General features: G+C 44.6%; 1 protein-coding gene across 1 annotated transcript; it reads left to right on the top strand.

Moving 5' to 3' along the window:
- Nucleotides 1–278: 278 nt before the first annotated feature.
- Nucleotides 279–11,315, top strand: Hemgn (hemogen). Its single transcript, XM_021641509.2, has 4 exons — nucleotides 279–446; nucleotides 3,729–3,819; nucleotides 7,478–8,766; nucleotides 10,200–11,315. Exons 1-4 carry the CDS (start codon nucleotides 368–370, stop codon nucleotides 10,307–10,309), a joined length of 1,569 nt encoding a protein of 522 aa, XP_021497184.1. The 5' UTR covers nucleotides 279–367; the 3' UTR covers nucleotides 10,310–11,315.
- The last annotated feature ends 3,829 nt before the right edge of the window (nucleotides 11,316–15,144 follow it).

The raw sequence follows: 15,144 nt of genomic DNA, 5'->3' as shown, positions 1-15,144 counted from the left end.
AAATGGCACGGCCTCCAGCCATTTCCTGTCCTAAAAAGGAATCCAGGCACATGCTGGCACATAGAACCACATGGCTGCGGGGCAGAAGGGGCTGCACATGCCAGAATGTCCTACAGGGGTTCGGTATATAAATAGCGAGCTTGCAGGATGACAGGACCAGAGCCAGCTGTTTCCCCCTTCACACCTGTGCAGTGTGATAAAGAACGTGGAATTTGCCCGCAGCTGTGGTCTAACCAGATAAAACTTTTAGGCGGGAAGTGACAAGCCAACTTGATATATTTTTTTTAAGTGTTAGTTTTGATATTTTCAAAAGGCTTTTAGGCTGCTTGTGAAGTCAGAGCAAATACCAAGAAGGTGTTGTGGGGAGATGGATGAGGGGAAGGACCAATCTCATGGGACGTTCTACCAGACCTCTGAACCTCATCAAGGCAAGTCCCGAGCTCCAGGTAATAACAGACCTTCAGAGTGGTGGCTGTTGGGGACACATTACCTCTCTCTCTCTCTCTCTCTCTAACTGATTGGGTACAGGCTGGATGAAAATTGGCAATGGGATCCATCCATGGGAAGATGGATTTTGACCCACTGAGCCACATTTTGGTGCTAAGAATGTAACAGTCTAGAGAAACTCATGGTGCAATGAACAGACTGTTCGTAAGAAATTCTCCTAAATGGGAGATAGTGAGAATGCCCAGTGCTGGGCAGTTGTGGTAAGAGGACTACACTCCTCCTGCTCCTTAGCAGAGCAAGTTGGCAGGACATTTGGAAGGATGTGCAGCAGGAACTCCACTAGGCCTGGCCTGTCTGAATGCTAACTCTTTTGGCTTCTAATTTATCTTAGGTCTGCTCTAAAGCAGAGTTTCTCAAACTGTTTTGTGGAACCCTGGGAGCTGGGACACCCTAGGACACAGTTTGAAAAACTTTTAGCTTCTGATGAACCTATAGACCCTTCCTCGGAATAAAAAATAAATAAATAAATACAATTGAATAGATGGGATTACAAATGCCATCATTGTATTAAGATAGTTATCAACGTTATTAAAATTGTGGTAAAGAGACATGTGTGCTTATCTATGGAGGCACTGAGTCATAACACACATTAGTGTGTCTAATAAACATAGCATCAGGTCCAAAGGATCCATATTCGCAAGTGACCACTGAAGCTATGTACATGAATTGTAGTGTCATACAGGAAAAAAATTTCTGTGATGTCTTTGAGTGATAAAGTGCTGCACTGCTAAAACCGCTGTGGCTTTTACTCATATTCATACTTTGAAGGAGATTGAAATTCAATTAAAAGTTGGTAAAAATAAAAATTTTTCCCATCAAGAATCCCTGGGCTGAGCTTGGTGGCGCACTCCTATAATCCTAGTACTCCAGGAGGTAGAGGCAGGTGGATCTTGTGAGTTTGAGGCCAGCCTGGTCTACAAACTGAGGCCAGGACAGCCAAGGCTACACAGAGAAACACTGTCTCAAAAAACTAAAAATAAAAAAAAATCCCTGGGCTGGGAACACAGGTAGCATAATGCTTACTTAGCATGTGTAAAGGCCGAGGTTTAATTCTCAGCACTACCAGAAAAAGAAGGAAGGAAAGAAAGAAAGAAAGAGAGAAAGAAAGAAAATCCTAAGAACAAAAGGAATCCTACTCCAAGCACACACACACACACACACACACACACACACACACACACACACACCCCTGTAGCTCAGAGGGTGACCTCAGCTATCTCTTTCCCTCTTCATTCTCTACCTTATATATTGAGTTAGAGTCTCACACCTGAACCCAGAACTTGCCTCTTTGACGAGTCCACCTAGCCAGTTTGCTCTGGGCACCCCATCTCAGGCCCTGAGAGCTAGGACTGCATGCTGACCACTGGGCCCACTCACCCCATCTGCATAGGCCCTGCGGATATGAATCCCAGACAAGTGCTTTATCTGCCGAGCTATCATCCCAGCCCAGAATCTGCTTTTCATGGTACCCTCCAAATAATTTTTAAAAACACAATCCCAAGGGCAAAATATAATAATAAAAACATAGGTTGAGCAGGCTGTGGTGGTACAAGTCTCTAATCCCAGCTTTGAATAATGACACTCTAGAAGCTTAGGAGATGGAATTTAAGGCCAGCCAGGGATGTACCAGAGGGAAGGAAACCCTGTCGACCACTCCTCCCTCCAAAAGAAAAAACCAGGTATATGAATGTTTATTTCAGTTGGGTATTATTATTATTGTTGTTGTTATTTTCTGAGACAGGATTTCTCTGAGGAGCCCTGGCTGTCCTAAAACTCACTCTGTAGACCTGGCTGGCCTCAAACTCAGCGATATTCCTGCCTCTGCCTCCTGAGTGCTGAAATTAAAGGCGTGTGCCCCCGTGCTCAGCTATTAGGTGAATATTATTACTATTTGACATATAAGGAAAAAGGATAGGTGACATGCTGCTTGCTTCTTGTGAGTGAAGTAACTGGCTAGAGAATGTATCACCCTAGCTTAAGCACCACATCACCAGAAAATTATAGTTTCAAAGGAGTTATTTTTGATCTAATGTTAGTTAATAAAAGACAAAACCATGGTATGCTATCATCACTGCTTTGCATAATATATGGGCTGGATAAAAACAGAGAATGAAATGAAAACAGGTTATTATATCAAAGATGCCAGACCATGGCTTGTTTTTAAAATTACTCATACAAATATAAATTAATTTTGAATAAGTCAATAGCTTTATAGCACACTGATGAACAAATGCCATCTGGTAGGTCCCTAAGCTTTTCACACTGAAATGCTCATTAAATGTCTGCTCCATCAGGGCAGTGGTGACGCACACCTATGATCCCAGCACTTGGGAGGCAGAGGCAGGTGGATCTCTTGAGTCTGAGGCGGGCCTGGTCTACAAAGTGAGTTCCAGGACAGCAAGACTACACAGAGAAACCCTGTCTCAAAAAAACAAAACAAAGAAACAAGTCTGTTCCACTGGGTGTGTTGCTACATGCCTCTAACCCCAGCACTCCAGATGCAGGAACAGCTGGCTCTCTGTGAGTAAGAGGCCAGCCTTCACAGAAAGTTTCAGGCCAGGGCTACATAGTGAGACCCCTAGCTAAAAAAAGAATTCCTTCACATTTTTTTTTAATATAGAAAAGGTATAAGGATAACAAAGACATGGTCCTTGACCTAAAATATCCACAGTAAAACCCAGGAAAGGGCTTCTAAAATTCTGCAGGGTGCTGGAGAGGTGGCTTAGCAGTTAGGAGCACTGGCTGCTCTTCCAGAGGTCTGGGGTTCAATTCCCAGAAACCACATGGTGGCTTTTAACTGTCTCTACCTCCTGATCCAGGTTTCTGATGCCCTCTTCTGGCCTCCTTAGGCACCAGACACTCACGTGGTACACAGACACAGGCAAAACACCTGCACATGTGAAATAATACAATTTAAGAATAAGTAAATACAAAGCTAAAAATAATACTGCAGCTATGGTCCTCAATGTTCACCTAATTGTCTTAAGAAAGACCTGTGTCACACAAAAACTGTCATGTGCATACTTATTCAAGATTTATTCACAAACACAAAACATTGGAAACCTCCAAGGTTTATCTGAGTAGTTGAATAAAGTGTGGTATAACTGGTTAAAAAATAAGTAAATAATAACTAAATAAACAAACTTCTGGGGTAGGATACTGGCTTGGGCACACCAGGGGTTACGAGCACACTCCCAGTAACTTTCCTGTTCATCCGGCAGAAATCACTGGAACTTGGAACTTGAGAAACAGAGAGCATCTCAGGAAGAGGAGAGCTGAAGCGCAGGAGAAGCAGTCACAATGGCTCCTCGGGTATGTTCCTGCCCTGGGAGAGGGATGAGCGTGGATGCCACACACCCATGCTCCTGCTCACACCATCCTCCCAGCACCCCTCTACGTCATTTGGCATTGTGCCTGTAGTGTTTGTTTATTTGTTTGTTTTAAAAGTAGGGTCCAATGGGTTAACCCCTGTCTAACATCATAGCAGTAGAGCCACGACAGCAGAAATGTCCCTGCTTTCTTTCTGTTTCCACCAGTCCCCAAAGCAGGCTCCAGCCATTGAAGGATGCCTTCCCGGACCATCTGGTCTAACTCTTGCTACCCTTTATTGGTTTTGCTGGTGTTAAAAAGGTTCACAAGGCCTGACTTGGGAGTGCATACAAATAATGCCAGCACTCAAGAGAGTGGTGTTGGAAGATTGTGAATTTCATGCCTTAGTGAGAATGCATATTGAAACAGAAAAACTGTGACTCTATTGCCTGCTTTTTGGGACCCTTTTCCTCCTACTGGATTGCCTTGTCCCGCCTTGATATGAGGGTGTGAGTATAGTCTTATTATAGCTTGTTATCCTTTGTTCGGTTGGGAGACCTGTTCTCTTCTGAAGGGAAACAGGAGGAGTGGATGTGGAGAAGAGGGGAGCTGGGGGAGGATCTGGGAGGAGTGATGGGAGGGAAACCGTGGTCTGGATGGCTCAACAGTCAAGAGCACTGCTCCCAGCATCCACGTTACACAGACGCTCACGCAAACAAAATGATCATGACATTAAACTTAGAGCAGGGGGACCTGGCTGATAAGCAAAAATGACTAGACCAGCCTGATGTCCCCAAATTCCTAGTCACTGTCCTTGGGAATTTTACTGAACATCTTAGTGACCCTCAATTTTGTGCTCTGCAAAATGGAGATGATACCATCCACCTCATGGTCTGAGGTAACAGAAGTAAATCAGAACAGTGCAGAGACATAGGAAGGACTGGAGATGCCTCCTACAGTAATACCGCAGTTCTAATGTGCACTGTGCTTGTGATTCGTTTACCTAAGTTGTATGTAGTTCCTTCAGCCACCACACAAAATTGGAAGGTATTATTTATCTCCTTTTACCTATAACGCAGCCAGGAAACGGAGAGGTTGAATGAGTTGACCCAGTCACAAAGGAGCATGGACTAAACGTTAGGCCACTCGGATACTTTGGTATCTTTAAAACAAATTTAAAATTTTATTTTGTGTGTATGAGTGTTTTGTTTGTATGTGCAGACATATTCTTAACCACTGAACCACATCTCTGGTCTTGATTATCATTAATTAGAGAGAGAAAGAATTACAGCATGCATGGGTGAGGACCAGAGTGCAGCTTTCAGTCGTCGCTTCTTTACTTCCATCATGTGGGTCCCGTGATGAATCAGGCTTGGAGCAAGCTCCTTTCCCCACTTAGCCATCTCACTGGCTCTGTTTTGTTTCGTTACTATTGATTTTTAAAGTGTGTGTGTGTGTGTGTGTGTGTGTGTGTGTGTGTGTGTGTGTGTGTGAGGCAGAGATGCACAGGATCCCTCTGGAGCTGGAGTTAGAGGCAGTTGCAAGTTGTCCCGTTGGTGTTGGGAACCAGATTTGCATCTCTGGCAAAAGCAGTATGTACTTTTTAACTATTAAGTTATCTCTCCAGGGGGCTGGAGAGATGGCTCAGAGGTTAAGAGCGCTGGCTGTTCTTCCCAAGGTCCTGAGTTCAATTCCCAGCAACCACATGGTGACTCACAACCATCTATAATGAGAACTGGTGCCCTCTCCTGGCCTGCAGGCAAACATGCAGGCAGAGTGCTGTATAAATAATAAATAAATCTTTAAAAAAAAAAAAAGTTATCTCTCCAGCCTCACAGGGTTTTATTCTATAGCCTAACCTGGCCTGGAGTGCACAGCAATCCTCCTGCCTCTGCTTCTCAAATTCTGTGACTTCAGGTGTGAGCCATCGTGCCTTGTATCATCTTCTCTTTAAGCAGGACACTTGGCAGGAAAGGAATATTTTATATCATGAATTGTGGCCAGCTAGGTGGCCCAGTTGATGAGAGTGCTTAGCCACAAATCTGATACCCTGAGTTTGAGCCTCAGAACCTACATGGTGGAAGGAGAGAGCCAGCTTCTGTAAACTGTACTCTGAACTACACACAAACTCACACACGCACGCACGCACTGCGGTACGTGTACTGCTCCCACCCATCACGTAAATAAATGCAAGGGGAAAAAAATAAGAATTATCACTCGACCAAGTTAGGCTCAGTGGTGCACATCTACAATCCAGCAGTGGGTGGGGACATGTGGGGCCTCCCACTGTAGCCCAGGCTAGCCTGGAACTCAAGGCAGTTTCCTCTTCAGTTTGTAGAACACTGTGCTTGCGGGTGTCACCACAGCCACAACCCAGGACATCTAGGGGAAGCGCTGTCCATTCATAAAGGGTATTTTCAGACAAACTCTGTTTTGTCTTTCTGAGACAGGGCTTCTCTGTACACAGAGAACAGCCCTGGCTGTCCTGGAACTTGCTCTATAGACCAGGCTGGCCTCAAACTCGGAGCTCTGCTGGCCTTTGCCTCCTGAATGCAGGGACTGAAGGTGTGTGCCACCACCGCCGGGGTTTTTAAACGTTATATTTTCAGTTAAATTTTCTTTGTTTCGTGTGTGACCATGTGGGAATATCCATGCGTGTGGAAGTCAGAGGACAACTTGTGGGAGTCGGTTCTCCCCTCCCACCATATGCATCCTGGGAATGAATTCAGGTCGTCAGGCTTGGCAGTAAGCGCTGAGCGACCTCCTTGGCCCTAATTAAAATTTTTTAATTAGCTTGCCAAGCAGCAGGTTTCCACAGGCCTTTTCATAATCCTTAGTTTGGGTTAACACACTCCCTCCCTCTTATAAAGTGTGTGTGTGTGTGTGTGTGTGTGTGAGAGAGAGAGAGAGAGAGAGAGAGAGAGAGAGAGAGAGAGAGAGAGTGTGTGTGTGTGTGTGTGTGTGTGAGTGTAAGCCAGCCAGAAGACAACCTCAAGTGCCATCTTTAGGAACACCAGCCACCTCCTTTGAGACAGGATCTCTCATTGACCTGGAGTTCATCAATTAGGTTCAACTAGCTGGCCGAGAAGGCCCAGGGGTCTCTGCCTCCCAGCTCTGAGATTACAAACTCATGGTGCCACACACTCCATATTGTTACGTGGGTGCTGGAGATACACAGAACTCAGTCAAGACCTTTACTAATGAGTTATATCCCCAATCTATCTCTCTTTCTTTCTTCCCCTTTTTCCATCATACACACACACTCTAGCTTTAAAACCATAAAGTCCAGCAGGTATGGTGGTGCATGCCTTTAATCCCAGTGCTCAGGGAGGCCTAGGCAGGCAGATCTCTGTGAGTTCAAGGTCTGCAAAGCCAGTACAGGACAGCCAAGGATACACAGAAAAACAGTCTTGAAACAAAACAAAACAAAACACAAAAACAAACAAACAAACAAACAAACCCATGAAGTCTCAAAGGAACACTTTTGTTAACAATTGAACACTGAGAATTGTTCATTTGTAAACATTGAAATGGACGTTCTGGGAAATTAAGGGCTTGTTTAAGGTCGTGTGGCAAGGCCACAAGGACAGGGGTGGATATTGGAAGCATTCATCTGGATCCTGTAGCCCTACTGCTGACATTAATTCTGATCTCTCTGCAGAGAACAGAAAAAACGCAAGTGCCAAAGAACAAGAAAAAGAAATGAAAGAGGCCAAAAGAGGCAAAGAAACGCAGAGCCAAAGGCGAAGCCTTCGCCACAAAGAGAAAAGGAAAGGGTGCAGGAAGTACCGGTACCTGCCGAAGCCGAAGAAGAAAGAGAGCACCCTGAAGCCCCTGTAAGTGAAGCCCTCCCCTTGGCACTCTCCACAAAAGCTGTGCTTGCGGAACACTGTTCTCCAGTACACCAAGAAAGCTTTCAGTGCCAGGAAGTATCAACATGGGACCATTCTCAAACATTCCAATGTGGGGCCAAACCTGAAGGCCACTCTCCTACCACGTGCCAAAACAGAGCAGAGCTTCAGTATTCTCCTAGAATGTGCCAAGACATGGCTGGACCTGAGGCAATGCTGCCTAAAATGTGCCAGCAAACAGCTGTGCCCGAAAGCCATTCTTCCATAGTACCCCAAGATATGGCTGGACCTGAGGTAATCCTGCCTAAAATGTGCCAGCAAACAGCTGTGTCCCCAAACCCCAAAGTACCCCAAGACATGTCTGGACCTCAGGTACTCTCTACTGTATGCCAGCAAACAGCTGTGCCCGGAAGCCATTCTTCCAAAGAACCTCAAGATATAGGTGGACATGAGGAGCTTACTCTTAAAATGTGCCAGGAACCAACTGTGCTTCAAGAACGTTCTTTGAAAATGTGCCAAGATGTAGCCCTACCTGAAGTCCTCTTCCCTAAAACACACCAAGGGATGGCTGTTCCCAACACCCTTCCCTGGACAACACCTGGAGATGCTGCTGGCCCAGAAGAATGCTCACCCAAAGCACTCCCCCAGTCAGGTGTGCCTGAAGGCTGTCCTCTTGACACCTGCCCCAAGTCAGTGAGACCAGAAAAAACCGCTTCCCACCCAGATCAGGGAATGGCTGCGACTGAAGACTTCTTGTCTGAGACCAATGAATGCAATGTGTCTGAAGACTTTTCTACGAAAACACACCAAGAAGCAGCCGAACCCGAATTCACTGCTCACGATACCCATAAAGAACCCAGTGCGCCTACAGTCTCTCCTAAAACAACACCTGGACCTGAAGAATGTTCACCGGAAACATGTGAACCACATGGGCTCGAGAACTATTCAGCCGAAACTTACCAGGAAGTATCTGGGCCTGAAGACCTCTCTAGCAAGACCTGTAACAACAGGGATGAACGAGTCCAGAAAGCAGATGGGGACCAAGGGCAGAACCCTGCTGCCCACGAGGGCAGCGAGGATGTCCGTACTTTCTCTCAGGGTAAGGGATTTGTACAGCAACAACTCCTTCATAACTGGTGACTTAAAACTGTCTTTGTCAATTTCTTTTTTTTTTTTAAGGATGTTCTTTTTTTAAAGATTTTATTTATTTATTTTATGCATTTATATTAGTGTTCTATCTGCATGTGCACCTGCATGCTAGAAGAGAGCAGTTGAGGGTATAGATGGTTGTAAGCCACTGTGTGGTTGTTGGGAATAGAACTCAGGACCTCTGGAAGAGCATACAGTGCTCTTAACCACTGAGCCATCTCTCCAGCCCCTTAAAACTGTCTTTGACAGTAGCCAGTTATCTCAATGGGAGCTATGAATATCTCTGGATCTTTTCAAGTAAAATGTTTTTTTCAGGTGGCCAGCATTTCCAAAAAATTTAAATAATTGAAAATTCTGGTTACCCAGTTTGAGAAACTATAGTAAGAGGAACAAACCTGCAGTGGGATTAATTGTGCAAAAGAAATGTTCTTTTTTGGTTTTGAGCTAGTACTCACTATGTAACTGTGCTGGTTCGTTTTCATGTTTGAAGCCAAATTCTGGTCCTCTGGAAGAGATGCAAGAGCCCTTAAGTACTCAGTCACTACCCAGCCTTAAAAAAGATCACACGCATACACACACACACACACACACACCTTTTGAAACAGAGTCCTGAGCTGAGGGTTGTGGCACACACCTTTAATCCTAGCACTGAGAAGGCAGAGGCAGGCAGATCTCTGTGAGTTCCAGATCAGCCTACATAGTGAGTTCCATCCGAGGGCTACATAATGAGACTGTCTCAAAAAAGCAAAGCAAACCAAACCCCAAACACCTTCAGCTGGTGGATCGAGGAGTCAGTGGTTAGAAGCGCATACTGTTCTTGTAGAGGACTCAAGTTTGGTTTCCAGCACCTATGTGGCGGTTTACAATTGCCTGTACTTCCAGTTGCCCTTCACTAGCGCCACAGGGCTCCTGAACACACCTGGTCCACATAAATGAGCACAGGCACACAAATACATATAATTACGAATCTCCAAAAAAGAGCACATACTGCTCATTAGAAAAGAATCCCAGGGCTGGAGAGATGGCTCAGAGGTCAAGAGCACTGGCCGCTCTTCGAGAGGTCCTGAGTTCAATTCTCCAGCAACCACATGGTGGCTGACAACCATCTATAATGAGAACTGGTGCCCTCTTCTGGCATGCAGGTGTACACGCAAACACAACTATTGCATACATAATAAATAAAGAAATAAATCTTTTAAAAAGGAAAAGAACCCCAAGATTATGAAAACACCATCATCTCTATGACAACGGCACTTTACTATTTAAGTATGTAATCCAGCTGAAACGTGTCTGCATGGTCTGGGCTCCCCTTCTCGGTGAGGAACCGGCTGGGCTAGTACTGTTTATTGAATCTATTCTTTTGTATTTTATTTGATTTTACAGAAATGAAGGAAAAGGCCAAAGCAGATCAAGATCCAGGAACTCCAGCAAGTCCACAGGGTCCTCAAGAGATCTGTCCAGAAAATGACATCTATAGCTATGCTCTATTTTAACAAGTGCTTGGTGAAGAAGCTGCAGTCCAATGAGGAAGCTGCAGTCTAACTGAATACACACACACATCTTCTCTAGTATCGTTTTTCTGAAACATTGAAGCAATCGCTACAATTTGCATTGCTATTTTAACTTGTGTTTTTTTTTTCCATTTGTAGATCATATCTGAGAGAATTAACTTGTTTTTGTTTTTTGAGACACAGTTTCTCTGTGTAGTCTTGGCAGTCCTGGACTGATTAGTAGACCTGGCTGGCTTCCAACTCACAGGGATCTGCCTGCCTCTGCCTCCCCGAGAAGAATTAACATTTAAAGGCTCTAATACATAGACAAAGTGTGTGTGTGTGTGTGTGTGTGTGTGTTTGTGTGTGTGTTTTTGGGTGCCCATGTGCTGGAGCACTTGTGAACAAAGATGTGTGTGTATATATATATATATGGGAAAGATAGTACAGGGAAGGGACAAACAAGAGCAGGGGAAGGGATGAGTAGTTGATTCTCTCCTCTAGGAAGAAACATATATTTGATAACTCTGAGGAGCAGATAGCTATTTAATATCAACACTTAATATTTTGAAAGTATATAAGTATGTAGTAATATATAACTATATTGTGAATTTTGTCAATTATTGATGTCATAACATCAGAATTTTATTTAAGCTTTATATGGCTCTCTGAGTTAATCTGAACAATTTCTTTGTTTGTTTTTCAAGACAGGGTTACTCTGTGTAGCCTTGACTGTCCTGGACTCACTTTGTAGACCAGGCTGGCCTCGAACTCACAGAGATCTACCTGCCACTGCCTCCCTGAGTGCTGGGATTACAGATGTGCGCTACCATGCCAGCTCTAAACAATTCTTATTCTGGGACTTCTTGCAAGTTATTTTGGAATTGATAAATGCCATTTACTTCTGTGTGTGAACCTGAACCTTCTATTTTTTATTTTTAAACTGTATTTGTAAAAAAAAAAAAAAAAGTATATTAAATCATTTCTATGGGCTTTGCTGTTACCAAGAGCTGTGTGAGTATATGCTGGGTTGGCGTGATGAAACACCTACATGGCACACTGTCCTTGCTCACTAAGCTTTTAACCTGGTCTCACGAGGGAATAACACAGAAAACAAGTCATTACAAAAGAAAGCAGCGAGCGCAGCAGCTTCCTCTCTGAGAAGCCCACACTCTGGCTCCCCGACGTTTTCCTTTCTCTGAGAGCACCCTTCTTTCTCTTCACCCCCATCCTTAAAATCTGTATTAAAGTTTCATTAATAACCCCCCACCCAAGGAAATAGTGTTGGTGCCATACAATTAGAACATGCAACAGGAGGAGTGGTTACCTATCCTTGAGCAACGGGTCTACACGGCAGACCCAGCGCAGTACAGTTCAAGGTCAAGAGAGCTGCATGCCAAATGTGTCAGGTCCATAAGGCAGCTAATCCACTATTGGAGTGCAGAGACCCACCGGACCTGGAGTTACAGGAGGTTGTGAGATACCAGACATGGGTACTGGGAACGAAACCTGCTGGGTCCTCTTAGAGAGCAGTGGGTTTTGTTTTGTTTTGTGTTTGTTTTTTGAGACAAGGTTTCACTGTATAGCTCCAAACTGACCTGGAACCAGCCATGTACTTGACTATGCTGGCTTCAAATTCATAGCCTTCTGTCTGCCTCTGTCTCCTGAGATCTGGGATCCAAGCACACTGGACCATAGAAAGGAGTCTTAAAAGCTTAGCCATGTCTCTAGCCTTGGTGTAGACTTGTAGACTTAAATGACTTACTGATTTATTAGGTAACCAAGGAGTAAGGCTTTTCAACAATGAAGTTGAGGGTTTTGTATTTCAGAATTCATCTGGTGAAAAGGTCACAGTGAACTGAAAATGACAGGAGACTACTGGCAGGAACACACATGATTGTGACTGTGAAAATATTTGAAAGTATTCCCTGGTATTTTGTTGGTCTGGATCTTCCTTGGGCTATTATAGGAGATTGAAAATAAGACTTTGGCAAATAAAAGCTCATTCAGCAAGACCATGTGCTAAGTTCTGAGGCTGTAACAGAAAGACAAGCCCAGCCCGCATAGAGGGGAGGTAGAGTAGTTGTTCTCATGGTCCCTGAGAGCCAGAAGGGAGTCTTCAAGCATACAGGTGCCCAGGACTCTTCCCTAGGCTTCTATGTAGATTTGAGGTGCCATCTAGGTATAGATACATTTGATTTTGAATGGCTTTATGCTATAAGGTTTTAAATTTTTTTTATATTATATTTTATTAACTCTGTATCCCAGCTTCAGGTTTTAAATTAAAAAAAAAATATTTTATGTGCATGAGGGTTTTCTCCATGTACATCTGTGCACTACATGTGTGTCTGGTGCCCAGAGAAGTCAGAAGACAGCATCAGATACCCTGGAATTGCAGTTATGGAAAGTTCTATCTGTCCATGTGGGTGCTGGGAATTGAACCCAGGGCCCCTGCAAGAGCAACAGGTATTCTTAACCACTCAGGTTTTTCTTTTCCTCGTTGTTTGTCTTTTTGAAGACAGTGTCTTATATACCCCAGGCTGGTCTGAGACTCATCATGTGAGCATGCATCACATCTGGCTTTATGCAGTGCTAGGGCTTGAACCAAGGACTTTGTACACCCTACCAACTGAGCTACATCCCCAGCTTTTTTTTTTTTTTTTTTTTAACTGTGTGGGTGCCCTCAGGTACTGGTGAAAGTGTATGGGTTCATGGGCGTCCATGTGTGCACATGCCTGTCTTCCTCAGTTGCTCTCCATCTTATACATTCAGGCAGGGTGTCTTGCTTGAATCCCAGACTCTAGGACTTGGGCTGGTCTAGGTAGCCAGCTTGTTCCAGGCAGGGATTACCTGTCTCTACTCCTGCAGGCCACAACCTCCACCCAGCGTTTCCACGGTGCTGGCCACCCAAACTCCATTCCCCTCACTTGCATGGCAAGTGCTTTACCCACTGAGCCATCTCCACACATCCCTGGTCCTGTTTCTCCCTGATGCTCCCTTATAGATTCATTGCTTTTTTATTCATAGCCACACACTAGTGTGAATCAAATTCTTGTCTTCTTGTTGGTTTAGAACTTTGAGGTAATGCATTGGCGTTAGAATCAGAATCTCCAAGAATCCACCTTCGATCAACCTTTGCGCTGCCCTCTTACTGTGGCAGGAAGGGGGCTAGGCATGCCTGGGTTACATCTGAAGACTTAAAAAAAAAACACAACCAAAAACAAAACCAACAACAAAAAAACCTGTGTGTGTGGCTCTAGCTGGCCTTCAACTCACAGAGACCAGCCTGCCTCTGCCTCCCCAGTGCTGGGACTAAAGGCATGAGCTACCATGCTCAACTTTTAATTGTGTGTGTGGAGGACGGAGAAGGAATAAGATCTCCGGGAGGCACAACAAAATACCAGTTGTGCGCTGCGCTGCGGGATCCCCTTGGGAAAGCTGCTGGTGCTACTTTGAACCTAAGAGCCGCTGCCACAGCTTCGCTTAGTACGTCTAGTGTTTCGAAGTCTACTTTTTTGAGTTTCAGTAGCTGGCACAGCTGGTAATTATACACTTTTGGTGGATTGTCAAGCGACTGACCAGCTTGTCTTTCTGGAGGACACACTTTTTAGTTTTTAAGTTTCGACTATCGTATTAACAGCGCCGACTAGTGGCAATTGCAGCTTAGCCCGTTTTTACAGCGGGTAGAAGTCGCCCAGTGGTACTCAAAAACTTGTTTCTCCAGCTATACAAGAGTAGAAGTATCCTCTAAAAGAAAAAAAGGAGCCTGTTGCAAAATTCATGTACAAAACTCCTGATAAAGGGGGTACGGTATACGCTTTAACTTAAAAACAACCCACAATTCTCTCAAAATACTATTTCCTACTAGTCGGTAACAACGACCACTTAGAAACTGCTTTTCACGGTTAAGTCTTTAATTTGTGCACTTGAATACTTTTAATATTTTATATTACAGGTAATGAGCTGGATCTCCCCTTCTTCCCAAACCAACAAGATTTTGAAATCCCCAAACAATCATGTATGCAATGTTTGAGTGAGAGAGTAAGTAGTTAAAAAGCAGACAATAGGTGCACGGAGGGACAGCTGGATATTGCATGAGATTAAGATGCGATTCTTCCTAGTCCTTAACTTTCCAATGTACGTGCTGGCCCTTCGCTCTCATTTCGGCTCCGGTGGTTTGGAGCACAAGAAACGTCCTCGTTTATTTTAACTCCAGCCTACCTTGGTTGTAACATACACCACTCTTGATTTACTTGGCTTTCTCCGACAAATAGTTACTACTGAAAACGGAGCAGAGAGAGAAACAACCCGTAAGTCCTCGCCTAAGGAGAATTTTAAACATTCAGCTTCCAGTTCTTGGGCCGCTAGATTCTCAGCGGGTAAAGGAAGCCGCTAACGCTCACGACCTGTATTTGGTCCTCGGAGCTACCCGGTGAAAGGAGAGAACCAGCTAATGCATTTTATCATCTGACTTCCACACGCTCCCGCGCACACATAAATGTAAAAAAAAAAACAAAAAACAAAAAACAAAAAAAAAAACAAAAAAAAAAAACCACAAAGGCCCCAAACTCCAGGTTTTTGCTATGTGATCAGAGAAAACGTTCACATCCTTTCCCTTTTGGTCATGGAGGCGGCTTATACTTCAAGGGTATCTTTGCGTGTGCATCTTTATCCACGTGTCCCACCTTCGGAGGCACGCTGCTGCAGGCTGCCCCGAGAGCGCCACAGCCACAGAACGCGTGAGAAGTGGGCTGCACAGCGTCTCTGCGCCGAGCCTCCACGCGGCAGCTGGGCCGCCATGGCGCGAGCTCGCCAAGACCCGGCGCCAACCGACTCCT

Source organism: Meriones unguiculatus, chromosome 3 (genome assembly GCF_030254825.1).
Source record: "Meriones unguiculatus strain TT.TT164.6M chromosome 3, Bangor_MerUng_6.1, whole genome shotgun sequence".
NCBI classification, from domain to species: domain Eukaryota; kingdom Metazoa; phylum Chordata; class Mammalia; order Rodentia; family Muridae; genus Meriones; species Meriones unguiculatus.
Note: the sequence above shows the minus strand (reverse complement) of the source record. Positions and strands in the feature narration are given on the sequence as shown.